Here is a 16,692-nt window from a genome sequence, read left to right as displayed (position 1 = left end):
CACACACACACACACACACATACACATACACACACACACACACACACACATACACACACACACACACACACACACACACACACATACACACAGATATAGAGGTGACAGCAGAGGATGTAATGAAACAGTTGACAACACTGGATGCAAATAAAGCTGTTGGACCAGACAAAGTATCACCGTGGATACTTAAAGAGGCAGCGCAGGCTCTCAGCGTGCCTCTGGCAATGATCTTTAATGAGTCACTTATGTCGGGAGAATTGCCCAGTTGCTGGAAGGAGGCAAATGTCGTACCGATTTTCAAAAAAGGTGATAGGGAGGAGGCACTTAACTACAGACCCGTATCACTGACAAGCATCCCCTGCAAAATACTTGAAAGAATAATTAGGCTAAGACTTGTTGAGCACCTGGAGAGCATTGGGTTTGTAAACAAGCACCAACATGGGTTCTGGACAGGGAAATCATGCCTAACAAACCTTTTAGAATTCTATGATAAAGTAACAAGGATAAGGCAGGACAGAGAAGGCTGGGCAGACTGCATATTTCTTGACTGCCAAAAGGCCTTTGATACGGTACCGCACATGAGACTGCTATACAAACTTGAGAGGCAGGCAGGAGTAAGCGGAAAGGCCCTAGTATGGGTGAAGAACTACCTAACAGGAAGGAGCCAGAGGGTAATGGTAAGGGGCGAAAAGTCGGACTGGCGAACAGTAACAAGTGGAGTACCTCAAGGATCGGTGCTGGGACCAATCCTCTTTCTAATTTACGTAAATGATATGTTTACAGGAGTGGAATCATACATGTCAATGTTTGCAGATGACGCAAAATTAATGAGAAGAGTTGTGACAGACGAGGATTGTAGGATCCTCCAAGAGGACTTAAACAGGCTGCAGAGATGGTCAGGGAAATGGCTACTGGAGTTTAACACCAGTAAATGTAAAGTTATGGAAATGGGATCAGGTGACAGGAGACCAAAGGGACAGTACACAATGAAGGGGAACAGCCTACCTGTAACGATTCGAGAAAGAGACCTGGGAGTGGATGTGACACCTAATCTAACTCCTGAGGCACATATAAATAGGATAACGACAGCAGCGTACTCTACACTGGCGAAAATTAGAACTTCATTCAGAAACCTAAATGAGGAAGCTTTTAGGGCGCTTTACACTGCCTACGTGAGACCCGTCTTAGAGTATGCCGCGCCATCATGGAGCCCCCACCTGAAGAAACACATAAAGAAACTGGAGAAGGTTCAGAGGTTTGCGACGAGGCTTGTCCCAGAGTTACGAGGGATGGGATATGAAGAGCGGCTGAAGGAACTGAACCTTACGACACTAGAGAAAAGAAGGGAGAGAGGAGATATGATAGGGACATATAAAATACTCAGGGGAATTGACAAAGTGGAAATAGATGAAATGTTCACACGTAATAATAACAGAACGAGGGGACATGGGTGGAAACTGGAAACTCAGATGAGTCACAGAGATGTTAGGAAGTTTTCTTTTAGCGTGAGAGTAGTAGAAAAATGGAATGCACTTGGGGAACAGGATGTGGAAGCAAATACTATTCATACTTTTAAAACTAGGTATGATAGGGAAATGGGACAGGAGTCATTGCTGAAAACAACCGATAGCTAGAAAGGCGGGATCCAAGAGTCAATGCTCGATCCTGCAAGCACATATAGGTGAGTACATATAGGTGAGTACACACACACACACACACACACACACACACACACACACACACACACACACACACACACGCACACACACACAGAGCCAAAGCTCAACCCCCGCAAGCACAAATAGGTGAGTACACACACACACACACACACACACACACACACACACACACACACACACACACAAGAACACACAGTCCCAATTTAGTCCCCATATACAAAACGGGTGACAGACCAGAGGCACTGAACTACAGGCCAGTGTCCTTAACTTGTATACCATGCAAGGTGATGGAGAAGATCGTGAGAAAAAACCAAGTAACACATCTGGAGAGAAGAGACTTTGTGACAAATCGCCAACATGAGTTCATGGAAGGTAAATCTTGCCTTACAGGCTTGATAGAATTCTACAACCAGGTGACAAAGATTAAGCAAGAAAGAGAAGGCTGGGAAGACTATTTTTTTGGACTGTCGGAAAGACACAGTACCGCATAAGAGGCTGGTACATAAGCAGGAGAGACAGGCAGGAGTAACTGGAAGGGTGCTCCAGTGGATCAGGGAGTATCTAAGCAATGGGAAGCAGAGTTACAGTGGGGGGTGAGACCTCAGACTGGCGTAATTACCAGTGGCGTCCCACTTTGCTCTGTACTCGGACTTATCCTGTTTCATATATACGTAAATGATCTCCCAGAGGGTGTAGACTCATACCTCTCAATGTTTGCTGACGATGTCAAAATTATGAGGAAGATTAAGACAGAGGAGGACTGCTTGAGGCTTCAAGAAGACATGGACAAACTGAAGGAATGGTTGAACAAATTGTTGTTAAAGTTTAACCCACGCAAATTCAATGTTATGAAGATAGGTGTAGGGAGGAGGAGGCCAGATACAAGGTATCATTTGGGAGATGAAATTCTTCAAGAGTCAGAGAGAGAGAGAGAGAAAGACTTGGGGGTTGATATCACACAAGACCTGTCCCCTGAATCCCATATCAAAAGGATAACATCAGCGGCATATGCCAGGTTGGCCAACATAAGAACGGCCTTTAGAAACTTGTGTCAGGAATCATTCAGAACTTTATATACCCCATATGACAGACCAGTCCTGGAGTATGCAGCTCCAGCGTGTAGTCCATATCTAGTCAAGCATAATACTGAACTGGAAAAGGTTCAAAGGTTTGCCACCAGACTAGTACCCGAACTGAGAGATATGAGCTACGAGGAGAGACTACGGGAATTATACCTCACGTTTCTGGAAATCGCTGGAAGACAGAAGAGTTAAGTGGATCATGATCACCACATACAAAATTCTCAAAGGAATTGTTAGGGTAGATAAAGACAGGCTATTTAACACAAGGGACACACGCAATAGAGGACACAGGTGAAAACTGAGTGCCCAAAATGAGTAACAAAGGTATTAGAAAGAACTTTTTTAATGTCAAAGTAGTTGAGAATGGAATGCAATAGAAAGTAATGTGGTGGCGGCTGACTCCATACACAGTTTCAAGTGTATATATGATAGCGCCCAATAGACTCAGGAACCTGTACATCAGTTGATTGACAGTTGAGAGGCGGGACCAAAGAGCCAGAGGTCAACCCTTCCAAGCACAACTAGGTGAGTGCAACTAGGTGATTACACACACACACACACACACACACACACACACACACACACACACACACACACACACACACACACACACACACACATACACACACACACACACACACACACACACACACACACACACACACACACACACACAAACACACACACAAACACACACGGGAGTGTGTTGGGAGGCGGTGGCTGAGCGGACAGCACGCACGCTGGACACGTGATCTTGTGGTCCCGGGTTCGATCCCGGGCGCCGGTGAGAAACGAAGGGTAGAGTTTCTTTCACCCTATGCTCCTGTTACCTAGCAGTAAATAGGTACCTGGGAGTTAGTCAGCTGTCACGGGCTGCTTCCTGGGATGTGGGTGTGTATGGTGTGAAAAAAATAGTAGTAGTAATAGAAACAGTTGATTGACAATTGAGAGGCGGGCCGAAAGAGTAGAGCTCAATCCCCGCAAACACAACTAGGTTAATACAGATACACGCACACACACTCAAACAGTAGGATGTAGGCTAGCTAAGCAGCAAAGTAAAAGGGCGTAGAGAAACTATAGGAATAACAGGACACTTGAGAGCAGAGAAAGTCACCAGAGTGCCAGGAATGAATATGTCAAGATGAGAAGAGAGGCAGAAAGACAATACGAAAATGACATCGTGAGGAAGGCAAAGACTCAAACTAAATTGCTGCACAGCCACATCAGGAGAAAAACAACAGTAAAGGAACTGTCAATGAAATTAAGGATAGGGACAGAAGGATTCACTACAAACGACAAGGAGGTGTGTGAGGAACTGAATAAGAATTCCAGGAGGTCTTCACCTTAGAGCAAGGAGAAATTCCAGAGATAAGAGAAGGAATAGTTAACCAGCAACCACTGGAAGAGTTTGAGATTACCAGTGAGGAAGTAAGGAAGTTGTTACCAGAGATAGATGTGACAAAGACTATAGGCCCAGATGGAATCTCGCCTTGGATACTAAAGGAAGAAGCAGAAGCACTGTTCTTGCCAATCTCCATAGTGTATAACAAATCGCTGGCAACAGGGGAACTGCTAGAAATCTGGAAAGCAGCAAATGTAGTCCCCATATATAAGAAAGGGGATAGACAGGAGGCACTGAACTACAGGCCAGTGTCCCTAACCTGCATACCATGCAAGCTGATGGAGAAGATTGTGTGAAGAAAGCTAGAGGAACATCTGGAGAGAAGGAACTTTGTAACACAGCATCAACATGGGTTCAGGGATGGAAAGTCCTGCCTCACAGGGTTAATTGAATTCTACAACCAGGTAACAAAAATCAGGCAAGAAAGCAACCTGTCCGCTTAAAAATAATGTCGCTTTTGACCGTTTACCAGTATAGCCGAAAGTGGACGTAATATGAAAATGAAAAAAAATGAAAATACATTTGGGATTTTTTTTTCAACAACAATAAGTTAAGGGTCCTCTGATAGGTTAGGTCGGCAGGAAATTCTCATAAAGTTTCAAAAAGTTATGAAAAACGTTAAGTGAAAGTTTCCTCTTCTAACTTTACCAAGTAGGCCGGACGACTCAAACAGAAAACGGGACAGTACGTCACTTTTGTGAGTCGATTTCATTTCAAATTATGTCCAAATTTGGCCATAGTGAGCATACGAGCGAAAAGTGACGTTATTTTTAAGAGGACGGGTTGAAGAAAGAGAGGGATGGGCAGACTGCATATTTTTGGATTGTCAGAAAGTCTTTGATACACTACCACACAAGAGGCTAGTAAAAAGCCGGAGATGCAGGCTGGAGTGAAAGGGAAGGTAGTCCATTGGATAAGGGAGTACCTGAGCAACAGAAGACAACGAGTCACTGTGAAGGGTGAGGTCTCAGATTGGCGAGACGTCACGAGTGGAGTCCCGCAGGGGTCAGTCCTTGGACCTATACCGTTTCTGATATATGTAGATGATCTCCCGGAGGGTATAGACTCGTTTCTCTTAATGTTTGCTGATGACGCAAAAATTATGAGGAGGATTGAAACAGAGGAAGAAAGTAGGAGGTTACATGATGACCTTGACAGATTGAATGAATGGCCCATCAAATGGCTGCTCAAGTTCAACCTGAGTAAATGCAAAGTAATGAAACTAGGCGATGGAAACAGAAGGCCAGACACAGGATACAGAATGGGAGATGAAGTACTTCATGAAACGGACAGAGAGAAAGATCTAGGGGTTGTTATCACACCAAACCTGTTTCCTGAAGCCCACATAAAAAGAATTACGTCTGCAGCATATGCGAAGCTGGCTAACATCTGAACAGCATTCAGGAACCTGTGTAAGGAATCATTCAGAATCTTGTATACCACATATGTAAGATCAATTCTGGAGTATGAGGCCCCAGCATGGAGCCTGTACCTTGTCAAGCATAAGACGAAGCTGGAAAAAGTTTAGAGATATGCCACTAGACTAGTCAGGGAGCTAAGAGGCATGAGTTACGAGGAAAGGCTGCGAGAGATGCACCTTACCACACTGGAAGACAGAAGAGTAAGGGGAGACATGATCACTACTTTCGAAATCCTCAGGGGTATTGACAGGGTAGACAAGGATAAACTATTCAACACTGGTGGTACACGAATAAGGTGACACAAGTGGAAATTGAGTACCAAACTGAGCCACAGGGACGTTAGAAAGAACTTTTTCAGTGTCACAGTAGTTAACAGGTGGAATGCATTGCGCAGTGATGTGGTGGAGGCTGACACCAAAAACAGTTTTAAATGTAGATATGATAGAGCCCAGTAGGCTCAGGAATCTGTACACCAGTTGATTGACGGCTGAGAAGCGGGACCAAAGAGCCAAAGCTCAACCCCGTAAGCACAATTAGGTGAGTACAGTTGTCTTGGCGGGGAGCAGACGTGTAGGGGCGGCGGTCCATGTATTACCAGGGGGACCAATAAGGTCAGGGGGCGTGTGTCCTGTGCAGTGAGCAGTGGAACAGTAGCAGTATAAAGCTACGCATTGATCAACATATAGTGAGAAATTATTTTAGCGCTTAGATAAGATAACTAAAAAGAATGATTTCTTGTGGCAACATCAGTGTCACCAGAAGGTAACCCACGCGGATAACTAGACCAAAACAGGATTATCAACGACCTCGCCATATGGACAGCAATGTAGTTACTCACCTAGTCTGTGCTGAAAAGGACGGAGTGGTTGGTAAGTACTGCTTCTCAATCAACGAGCTGATGTACAGAGCGAGTTAAAATATAAATTTCATCAGTATTTCATCTATATTTAGATTTTGGCCCCTCTGTGGCAAGGGTCCCACAGGCAACAGTCCCACACACTCGTATTCTACCCCGTCTTTTACCCTCCATCTCACTCTCCCAAAACACTCCTTCCCCCACTCCCCCCTACAATAGACCACATACACACACACACACACACGCGCGCGCGCGCATGTTCTTTTTTTTTTTTTTTACAAAAGCGTAACACGATTTTACTTATGTGAGACATTACGCCAGTCACAGGATAACCCCCCCATCCCCTATTTCCCACCCCATCTTTCCCGAAATATTCACCCCCCTCCCCCCCTGCATTAGAACCGACCAAATAGAAAGAAATTCTGCCCATTGTTTCTCGCCGGCGCCCGGGATCAAACCCAGGACGACAGGATCACTTATCCAGCGTGCTGTTCCCTCGGCCACCAGTTCCCACGTGTGTGTGTGTGCGAGTGTGTGTGTGTGTGTGTGTGTGTGTGTGTGTGTGTGTGTGTGTGTGTGTGTGTGTGTGTGTGTGTGTGTGTGTGTGTGCAAGTGTGTGTGTGTGTGTGTGTGTGTGTGTGTGTGTGTGTGTGTGTGTGTGTGTGTGTGTGTGTGTGTGTGTGTGTGTGTGTGTGGGTGTGTGTACTCACCTAATTGTACTCACCTAATTGTGCTTGCGGGGGTTGAGCTCTGGCTCTTTGGTCCCGCCTCTCAACCGTCAATCAACTGGTGTACAGATTCCTGAGCCTATTGGGCTCTATCATATCTACATTTGAAACTGTGTATGGAGTCAGCCTCCACCACATCACTTCCTAATGCATTCCATTTACTAACTACTCTGACACTGAAAAAGTTCTTTCTAACGTCTCTGTGGCTCATTTGGGTACTCAGCTTCCACCTGTGTCCCCTTGTTCGCGTCCCACCAGTGTTGAATAGTTCATCCTTGTTTACCCGGTCGATTCCCCTGAGGATTTTGTAGGTTGTGATCATGTCCCCCCTTACTCTTCTGTCTTCCAGTGTCGTGAGGTGCATTTCCCGCAGCCTTTCCTCATAACTCATGCCTCTTAGTTCTGGGACTAGTCTAGTAGCATACCTTTGGACTTTTTCCAGCTTCGTCTTGTGCTTGACAAGGTACGGGCTCCATGCTGGGGCCGCATACTCCAGGATTGGTCTTACATATGTGGTGTACAAGATTCTGAATGATTCCTTACACAGGTTCCTGAACGCCGTTCTGATGTTAGCCAGCCTCGCATATGCCGCAGACGTTATTCTCTGTGTGTGTGTGTGTGTGTGTGTGTGTGTGTGTGTGTGTGTGTGTGTGTGTGTGTGTGTGTGTGTGTGTGTGTGTGTGTGTGTGTGTGTGTGTGCAGGAAATGATGGACTACACTAGTAGGAAATGCACAGAGGAAAGCACTGATACATATAAGCAACTAAAGGCAAAAGAGCAAAAAGAGTACTTAGATGCAGGCGAGGAACAATGGCAGCATGGAATACTGAACTGTTGGATCACAATGGAAGAAAGCTGGAGAACTTGAATTATAGCCTGATATAATTATATTAAAGTAAGACGAGAGTTTGATAGACGATATAAATACGGCCGATCAGCCAAAGTAAAAGAACATCGTAAGTTGTTATACAGTGACAATCAATGAATATGTCCAGTGAACAACAAGTAGCTACGCTGAACAGAATTGAAGGGACATTCTGAAAATAACCAGGAAAGAAGTAAGAAACTCCACGAATCATTCAAGAATGAATCTGACCAAAGGAGGATGATAAGACATTCTAAGGAAGAAACTGGTAAAGAAAGAGATGACAATATAGCGAATAAAGAAACAGCTAGAACGTTAATGGTAACAAAGGCAGTAGAAAAAAATTATTTCTTCATAATATCTGAGAGACAACACACACGCGATTACAAATGAAGAAAGTGAACTTGAGGAAATGTCAAAAGAACAATACCCAGATGTAATAGCACTCGGAGAAACAAAGTTATCAGATGTCTTAACCAATGCTGTTTTTTCCCTGACGGATTACTTATCAGGAAGAAAAGAGATGGAAAGAAGAGAGGAAGACAAGTGGCCTTGCTGATAAGGACAGGAGTTTCAGAGAGATGAAAATCGCTGTCTATTATTATCAGAGTTTATATGTTCCATAATGGAGCCCTGTTGCTTATGCATTGTTAATCGCCTGGAAAGAGATGTTGTTGTTTTGCCTATATACTGAGTTCTTTGGGGCTTACTGTCCCCAAGTGGGCATTTGAAGGCATAGACGACGTTGGTCTCCTTTAAGGAGTTCTGCTCTGTCTCCATACACAAAGCAGAACGCCTTAAAGGAGACCAACGTCGTCTATGCCTTCAAATGCCCACTTGGGGACTGTAAGCCCCAAAGAACTCAGTATATAGGCAAGACAACAACATCTCTTTCCAGGCTATTAACAATGAATAAGCAACAGGGCTCCATTATGGAACATATAAACTCTTCCCACAACCCGACCATCACCAGAAAAGTCTTAACAAACAACACAGAAATCATTGATAGATACAGCGATAGCAGGCGGCTTGACATCTGCGAGGCACAACACATCAAAAAGTCAACACCAGCAATCAACAGCCAATTAATGCACAACTATATTCTACCCACTTCAAGACTCCGTACCAATATAGAAGCATCAAGAGGAAGTAAGGGCCAATAGGCCCTTTGCAGTTACTTCCATTTTTCCCTCTCATTTATCCAATTAATACCCATTGTTCCGTGTTCTGTCTTGTCTTGGACAAAAGTTTGTTCACCTCATCCAAAACTGTTGCAACATATCACCTCACCCAAATACGAGTATATAAGACAAGCTGTGTAGTTTAGGCATAAGTAAAACTCTGTTTAGTGTTTTCAGGTTACAGTTGTGTGTGTGTAACCTAAAGTAATTGAAAATGTAATAAGTTATTAAGAAACGCATTCAAGCGTCGCGTCAGACTAGAAATAAAAATGAGTTTTGGAGAAATGATTTTTCAATTACCATCGACAGTAAAAAGAAAAATAAGAAATATGGAGAAAAATCGTGTTGGAATTATTAATCTTACTTTTTCAGTCATATTTAACAACATATGTTTACAAGAAAGACTGCTACCAAAATATACTTATATATATATATGCGAACAAGCCTAAATAGTCCCCAGGCATACATGCAACTGAAAACTTACACCCCAGAAGTGACTCGAACAAATACTGCCAGGAACACTATGCAACTGGTGTACAGGGCACCTTATCCACTCGACCATCACGACTGGACAAAAGCTGATAATAGCCGAGGCTATTTTCCGATAAGCCCACCAACACTCTGATGGTAATTTTGGGCACAGTTTTTTATCAAATAACCTCATTACATATATATATATATATATATATATATATATATATATATATATATATATATATATATATATATATATATATATATATATATATATGTCGTACCTAGTAGCCAGAACGCACTTCTCAGCCTACTATGCAAGGCCCGATTTGCCTAATAAGCCAAGTTTTCCTGAAATAATATATTTTCTCTAATTTTTTTCTTATGAAATGATAGAGCTGCCCATTTCATTATGTATGAGGTCAATTTTTTTTATTGGAGTTAAAATTAACGTAGATATATGACCGAACCTAACCAACCCTACCTAACCTAACCTAACTTATCTTTATAGGTTAGGTTAGGTTAGGTAGCTGAAAAAGTTAGGTTAGGTTAGGTTAGGTAGGTTAGGTAGTCGAAAAAAAATTAATTCACGAAAACTTGGCTTATTAGGCAAATCGGGCCTTGCATAGTAGGCAGAGAAGTGCGTTCTGGCTACTAGGTACGACATATATATATATATATATATATATATATATATATATATATATATATATATATATATATATATATATATATATATATATACGAAGAAACAAAAAACCGGACCTCATACCAGGAATAAACACAAAGCCGGACCTCACACTAGAAGGGGACATAATGGCCAGGCTTCATGTCAGGAGTAAATGTAAAGCCAAGCCTCGCACCAGGTGTGAACAGAAAGGGATATAAAGACCGGCCTCTTACCAGAGATATGTATAAAGGGTATTAAAAACTGACAGCACATATTAAGGTGGTAATTATCTAAAACAGTCATCAGAAGCCAAGTCCCACTTACAGAGAAGCAGTCATAGAGTGGACAGGACCATCGTGAAGACCTTACCTGAAAATGACTACAACGAAGCTAGAAAATATAAAGATTTGTGTCACAAGGTCAGTCAATGAATTAAAGTGAGTGATTGAAGGAACTGTAACACAACTACAAGACATGATTATAGTAGTGGTACAGTGACTACAGTGGTACATAATTAGAGTTGTGGTACAGTAAGGTGGTAAGTGACATGATTGGAACATTCAATATCCTCCGAGGGGTTCAGAGCGGAGAAATATAATAAACATGCCAAATATTGGACGGTAGAGCAGAAGTAGGCGAATCTGGGATGGTAGAACTGTAGGTTAAAAAGGGAAGTGAGAGAGTAGTGAATCATGATAACAAACAGTTTAAAGCTGAAAGGACTGTGCCAGTAGCAGAATCCCGACCTTGGAGTCGTGTTGTACTCAAACGGGTGAGTACAACCCTACTCTGGAGTAGGATTGTACTCAAACAGTTGAGTAAAACCCTACCCTGGAGTCGGGTTGTACTCAAACAGATGAGTACAACCCTACTCTGGAGTAGGATTGTATTTAAACAGGTGAGTACAATCCTACCCTGGAGTCGGGTTGTACTCAAACAGATGAGTACAACACTACCCTGGAGTCGGTACTCAAACAGATGAGTACAACCCGACACAAATTTAACACCCATCTTATCAACCCTAACAGAGTTCACTTGGAAGAGATGTGTGCTACGATCTCTGATCGTGTCGCTGCAAATGCTGATCTGCTTGGCTATTCCGGACTTTGGGCTGATCCTGAACCTGATCGGAGGTTCACTGATCACACTCTGCACCTTCGTTCTGCCTCCACTTATGTATATGAAGTTGATCGACGACCACAGTGGCCAATTTAAGAAGAGGTAAGAAAGGTTCACTCTCTATCTATCTATCTATCTATCTATCTATCTATCTATCTATCTATCTATCTATCTATCTATCTATCTGCCTATCAATCTATCTATCTATCTGTCAGTATATGTCCTTTTTACCCAATTGGGCAATGGATTATTTGACTTCTGATTCCTTTTAGCAGAAATTCCCTTCCTATGCCTCACGTAACCCTTCTAGTTTTTGCTGTAACACGACCCACCAATCTGTTTACAAACAGGTCAACAATTATTTAAATTAATTATTGCAGGAGGAACAGGGGCAAACAGTAAAGAATTGGTGCACACTAGATTGGCGTGGATGAGTGTATTTCGTGTATTTACTATTTGTATCTGCCGAATCGAGCTATTAGCTCTTGGAAAAGGCCTTTCTGACAAATTCATTTTTCCTCTATTATGCCTACCGAATACACACACACACACACACACACACACACACACACACACACACACACACACACACACACACACACACACACACACACACACACACACACACACACAAACTATAGGGAAACTATGAGGAGATGAATAAATTCCTATGGGATATACATTGGGACACAGAACTCGGAACCAGGTCTGTACAAGACATGATGGACTATGTCACCCAAAAATGTCAGGAGGCTGTAAGCAGGTTTGTCCCAGCCCAACAGGGAAAAACAGAGAAGCAAAGGAAGAATCCGTGGTTTAATAAGGAATGTATGAAAGCAAAAGGAGCTGAACAAAAGGGCATGGAGGAAATTCCGTAATAACAGTACACCAGAAAGTAGAGAGAGATACCAGAGAACCAGTAACGAGTATGTTAGTGTGAGAAGAGCAGCTGAGAAAAGGTATGAAAATGATATAGCTAATAAAGCCAAGACCGAACCAAAGCTACTACACAGTCACATCAGGAGAAAGACAACAGTGAAGGAACAGGTGATGAAACTTAGGGTGGGCGAGGACAGGTACATAGAGAATGACAAAGAGGTGTGTGAAGAACTGAACAAAAGGTTCCAGGAGGTCTTTACAATAGAACAGGGAGAAGTCACGGCGCTAGGAGAGGTGGCAGCAAACCAGGTGACCTTGGAAAGGTTCGAAATTACAAGAGATGAGGTCAAGAAGCACCTATTGGAGCTGGTATAAGAAAACCTGTTGGGCCGGATGGAATCTCACCATGGGTATTGAAAGAGTGTGCAGGAGCACTTTGCTTGCCACTCTCCATAGTGTATAGTAGGTCACTGGAAACGGGAGACCTACCAGAAGTATGGAAGACTGCTAATGTAGTACCAATATTTAAAAAGGGTGACAGACAAGAGGCACTGAACTACAGGCCAGTGTCCGTAACTTGTATACCATGCAAGGTGATGGAGAAGATTGTGAGAAAAAACCTAGTAACACATCTGGAGAGAAGAGATTTCGTGACAACCCATCAACATGGGTTCAGGGAGGGTAAATCTTGCCTTACAGGCTTGATAGAATTCTATGATCAGGTGACAAAGATTAAGCAAGAAAGAGAAGGATGGGCGGACAGCATTTTTTTGGACTGTCAGAAAGCCTTTGACACAGTACCCCATAAAAGGTTGATGCATAAGCTGGAGAAAGAGGCAGGAGTAACTGGTAGGGCGCTCCAGTGGATATGGGAGTACCTAAGCAATAGGAAGCAGAGAGTTATAGTGAGGGGTGAGACCTCAGAATGGCGTGAAGTCACCAGTGGAGTCCCACAGGGCTCTGTGCTTGGACCTATCCTGTTTCTGATATACGTTAATGATCTCCCAGAGGGTATAGACTCATTCCTCTCAATGTTTGCTGACGACGCCAAAATTATGAGAAGGATTAAGACAGAGAAGGACAGCTTGAGGCTTCAAGAAGACCTGGACAAGCTGCAGGAATGGTCGAACAAATGGATGTTAGAGTTTAACCCAAGCAAATGTAATGTAATGAAGATAGGGGTAGGAAGCAGGAGACCAGATACAAGGTATCACTTGGGAGATGAAATACTTCAAGAGTCAGAGAGAGAGAAAGACCTGGGGGTTGATATCACGCCAGACCTGTCCCCTGAAGCTCATATCAAGAGGATAACATCAACAGCATATGCCAGGTTGGCTAACATAAGAACGGCCTTTAGAAACTTGTGTAAGGAATCTTTCAGAACATTATATACTACATATGTCAGACCAATCCTGGAGTATGCGGCTCCAGCATTGAGTCCATATCTAGTCAAGCATAAGACTAAACTGGAAAAGGTTCAAAGGTTTGCCACCAGACTATTACCCGAGCTGAGAGGTATGAGCTACGAAGAGAGACTACGGGAATTGAACCTCACTTCGTTGGAAGACAGAAGAGTTAGGGAGCACATGATCACCACATTCAAGATTCTCAAGGGAATCGACAGGGTTAATAAAGACAGGCTATTTAACACTAGGGGCACACACACTAGGGGACACAGGTGGAAACTGAGTGCCCAAATGAGCCACAGAGATATTAGAAAGAACTTTTTTAGTGTCAGAGTGGATGACAAATGGAATGCATTAGGAAGCAATGGGTGGAGGCTGACTCCATACACAGTTTCAAGTGTAGATATGATAGAGCCCAATAGGCTCAGGAACCTGTACACCTGTTGATTGACGGTTGAGAGGCGGGACCAAAGAGCCAGAGCTCAACCCCCGCAAGCCCAACTAGGTGAGTACACACACACACACACATAAATATAAATATATATATATATAATATAGGAAGGGAGTACCACCTCTAGCTGGAAGAAGGGGGACCCATAGCCTCGGAGGAAACCACGCATAACGCATTAGAGGGAATGTTTAGATCCCCTCCAATACAGTTTCTGTGTGCTTTTCTCCTACCACCCCCTTCCTTGAATATTTGTTGTGCTTTATTATGCATTTGATGGTTACAAGATATACATGGGTTGATACAAAAATAATAATGCAAAAAGGTGCTTAAAGGTTATGGATCTCTTGAAGAACACAACAATGGGAAACATTGATGAATGTCACAGACGGGTTCGATCATTGTTGCAAGTCAAACACTTCTTCGAATTCCTCTGAAGTTGGACTAGTGCCCAAGACGCAACAGGCATTTCCCCTCTGAATCGCAACACTGAGGCGCTGGAACAAGAAACTTTTTGCTCTCTGGTCTTTTGTAGCGCTGATCAATTTGTCCCCCAATTCCTTCAGGAACTTCAATGCACATTTTCCCCACGAACCGAGGGTCTCCGAGCCGATCGGAACAAAGCTGTAGCAGTGTGCTAGACCTCTGTATTTAATAATTTTCTGCGATTCCCTGAAAGAAGCAGCACCACCGCTTTCACGTGTGCTGTAGTGGAGGTAGGTACTGGCCAGTGTGGCAGCGCACGTGTAGTCCCATACCACTTGCTTACCATCCTTCCAAGGTAGCAAGGTGACCCCATCAGGGCGCTTCTGAGGGTCGTTAGGTCTGGATAAGTGTGGTTCTCTTTGTGCTGGGCAGCGGGCTGTGGCGAGGCTCCTCTTGATGATGTCGTTGACTTCTTCATGTCTTGCAATTTTACCCTGTGATTTACGACATACCAGACCATGACGACCATATTGGTCTGCCATCGCAGTTCCGCAGATGCACCTATGTTCGGTGAGGATGGGGGCGGCAAGGCGAAGGGCAACTCCAATGCGGAGAGCGTCATGACTGAGGCGAGTTCCCAGGGCTGCATTGGGCACAGCAAATAAAAAATCCCCGGCGTGGGGTGCTGTTACCGCTAGGAGGCGGGCTTTGTTTTCAGCATCAGCGTTGTCAATCATTGCTGTGACAGTCTTTTCCATTATGGGGCTATCCCAGTGGGCCTGCTTGTGGTCTTTTGGGACTTGTGGTCGGGGTTGAGGGTGTGCAATGGTGTCCCATTGTCTGGCTGCTTCGATGAACGTTTGATCATGAGTTCCCGCTGTCTCTCTCATACGCTCTGGTAGGATCTGCCCTACCAATTCGTTGGCTGCTGTACATGAGGATAAGAATGCTGGAAGTGCTACCTCAGTTGCCTTTCGTATGCCTATCCCTCCAAATCTCACTGGTAGTGTTGCTTGGTCCCACTGACTGTCATCTAAATCTAGGTTGAGCGCCTTCCTGAATATTGACCTGAGGAGCTCATCATATTGATTTAGAAGTGGGTTGCCAAAAGTTGGTGCACACCTTAAGAAGTATGTTAGCCTGGGCAGGGTAAGGCACTTTGTGAGAAGGTAGAGGGCATCGTGGGAGTCCAAGTCCCCAATTCTCTCTTCCATCCTCTTTAGGTCTCTAAACTTTTCGTCAAGGACTGCAGCAATGGCATTGTGGCCCAGAGGTGCTCCGAGTAGTGTGCTGTCGGTAGGTTTAACGACTGAGGCTTCTAGTAGAACTGATTTCACTGCTCTAATGATTACTTCACTAGATGCAATAATTTCGCACTTGGAGGGGCTAAGAACGAGACCCATGGACTCCCCCCGTGTCTTCACCAGCTGTAAGTCTTCTAGCAGGGAATCTTGTGTGCCTGCCAGAGTGCCATCATCCAGGAACCAGATGTTGAGCTCGCTGGACAGTCTGGTTGTAATTTCTCGAACCGCTATGCAAAAGAGGAACGGTGCAAGTGGGTCACCCTGTTGAATTCCCTCTGCTGAGGTGACTTCATGTTTGCCAAACAGGAGGGTTGAGTCTTTGCTGTAGCCTGCTGACACAAACGGGAGAATGCTTGGGCAATGTTCCTGGACTGCAGTGAGGATTGCTTCCCTTTTGACCGAGTTGAAAGCGTTTTTAAAATCTAATTTTACTACTGCCTGGTCTTCAGTAAGAGAGCTAATGTAGGCTCGTGCAGCATGAGCCGCTGCTTCACAGCCTTGGGGGACTCCAAACCCCAGCTGGTTGGGTTGCAGCATGGTGGCTGCTTCCGTTCGGATACTTCTGACAGCAGCCCTTGCAACTAGGCGGCGAAGGGTATTACCAACGGCAATGGGTCTGATTCCTCCCCCCTTCTTTTTGAGGGCACATAGGGATGCACCAAAGAAGAATGGTTTGATTTCATCAGGGATTAACCCGGCGAGGCAGTTGTTGACAAACGTTGTGATTTCTGTCAGGAGCGCTTCTGCAGCTGG

General features: G+C 44.1%; 1 protein-coding gene across 1 annotated transcript in view; it reads left to right on the top strand.

The window, feature by feature from the left end:
• Window positions 1-16,692, top strand: part of LOC123767297 (uncharacterized) — a 98,026-nt gene that overhangs the window by 56,938 nt on the left and 24,396 nt on the right. The window contains exon 7 of the mRNA XM_045756860.2: window positions 11,386-11,578. Within this exon, the coding sequence (XP_045612816.1) occupies window positions 11,386-11,578 (193 nt within the window). The remainder of the gene's footprint in view (window positions 1-11,385; window positions 11,579-16,692) is intronic.

This window comes from Procambarus clarkii, chromosome 74 (assembly GCF_040958095.1).
Source record: "Procambarus clarkii isolate CNS0578487 chromosome 74, FALCON_Pclarkii_2.0, whole genome shotgun sequence".
NCBI classification, from domain to species: domain Eukaryota; kingdom Metazoa; phylum Arthropoda; class Malacostraca; order Decapoda; family Cambaridae; genus Procambarus; species Procambarus clarkii.
The sequence above is the reverse complement of the archived record's forward strand: the minus strand, read 5'-3'. Positions and strand labels throughout refer to the sequence as shown.